This window comes from Pundamilia nyererei, unplaced genomic scaffold, assembly GCF_000239375.1.
Source record: "Pundamilia nyererei isolate P.nyererei 1_Seehausen unplaced genomic scaffold, PunNye1.0 scaffold00008, whole genome shotgun sequence".
Classification (NCBI taxonomy): Eukaryota; Metazoa; Chordata; class Actinopteri; order Cichliformes; family Cichlidae; genus Pundamilia; species Pundamilia nyererei.
In genome coordinates this window covers 3,773,608-3,774,750 of record NW_005187409.1, presented here as the reverse complement: position 1 = coordinate 3,774,750, position 1,143 = coordinate 3,773,608, and the positions used below count along the sequence as shown (strand labels likewise).

The 1,143-nt window shown below is 40.1% G+C and overlaps 1 protein-coding gene across 1 annotated transcript in view; it reads right to left on the bottom strand.

Annotated features, from left to right (window-relative positions):
• Positions 1–1,143, bottom strand: part of stard14 (START domain containing 14) — a 3,752-nt gene that overhangs the window by 1,678 nt on the left and 931 nt on the right. Inside the window, exons 3-5 of the mRNA XM_005722999.1 lie at positions 861–964; positions 531–648; positions 384–436 (exon numbers count right to left, since the gene is read on the bottom strand). Coding sequence (XP_005723056.1) covers positions 384–436; positions 531–648; positions 861–964 — 275 coding nt within the window. The remainder of the gene's footprint in view (positions 1–383; positions 437–530; positions 649–860; positions 965–1,143) is intronic.

The window sequence follows — 1,143 nt, the reverse complement described above, 5'->3', positions numbered from 1 at the left end:
ACGTGGATACACTTTGGTCTAAATAGTTTTAATCTACGGAAAATATGAAACTTGGGTTCTTCCAGGAGGGTGACTGACAGCTTAAGCTGAGATTCTCCTTTGTCAGCAGCCTTGTCAGGACAGGCCCTTAAATTGTTTCTATGGTTACCATTGTCACTTAAGACACGTGAAACTTTTCCCCTCCCTTATGAGTGTGCACATGTACATACACACACCCCTCTTGCACGTTTAAAAACCCTCGTGAAAACACACCTAGACTGTCACAGATGCCGATACTGTGCTTATGGATTTAACCATATCACTTACAGCTCTGATGTTTACTACAGGTGAACAAATGTTTAGCAGGAAATGGTCTGTGGAAGTGGTTGTGAATCATTACATACCTTAGGAGCAAGAACTTGGGATGCTTTGTTCACCACCCACTTTGGGAGAGAGCCTAGCAGACACACATTCATCGTAAGAACGCTGCAGAAATGAATCAAGAACTCTAAGTTTGAATGGAACAAAGTAATTGTTGCATATAGTTTTACCTTTGGGGTCTGCTTGTGAAAGATATGTAAAAAGGCAACTATTTGGTCCCGTGGCCTTGATATAATACCCCGTCTGGATGGAAACGGCTCTTACGAGGTTGCTGCGAGGAGGGAATTTCTATAATTCAAGGAAAACATTTGCAGAATAATAAGGACAACTATACATTTTTATGGTACTTCTGCACAATGTGACAATGGATAAGGCTAGCTTTAAAAACAATAAATCAGTGCACACATAACAGGACAAAGAGGTGTCAAAGACATGTACAAACAGTATGTGTAGAGGCAATGGTTGCTATGTATCCTGAGTTTATGTAGGAGGTGGCGTACCGGGTGTTTGACTGAGAAGTTAACCATGATGTACTCGTCATCTGTGACCTGCCACGAGCGCAGTGTCACAACATCTCTGTTCTTTAATGGAATTGGACAACGCCCTGCAGAAGGCCAAAATAATAAATAAATAAATAAATAAATAAATAAAGACATAAATAATGTTATACTTTGGCAAGCTTTCTCTGTTAGTTCAGTATTTAGGCTCAACAAGTTTGCCCTTATTATGGCAATAAATACACTGGTGTAACAAGAGGCCATAGATGAGATGAGTCTTCATAGA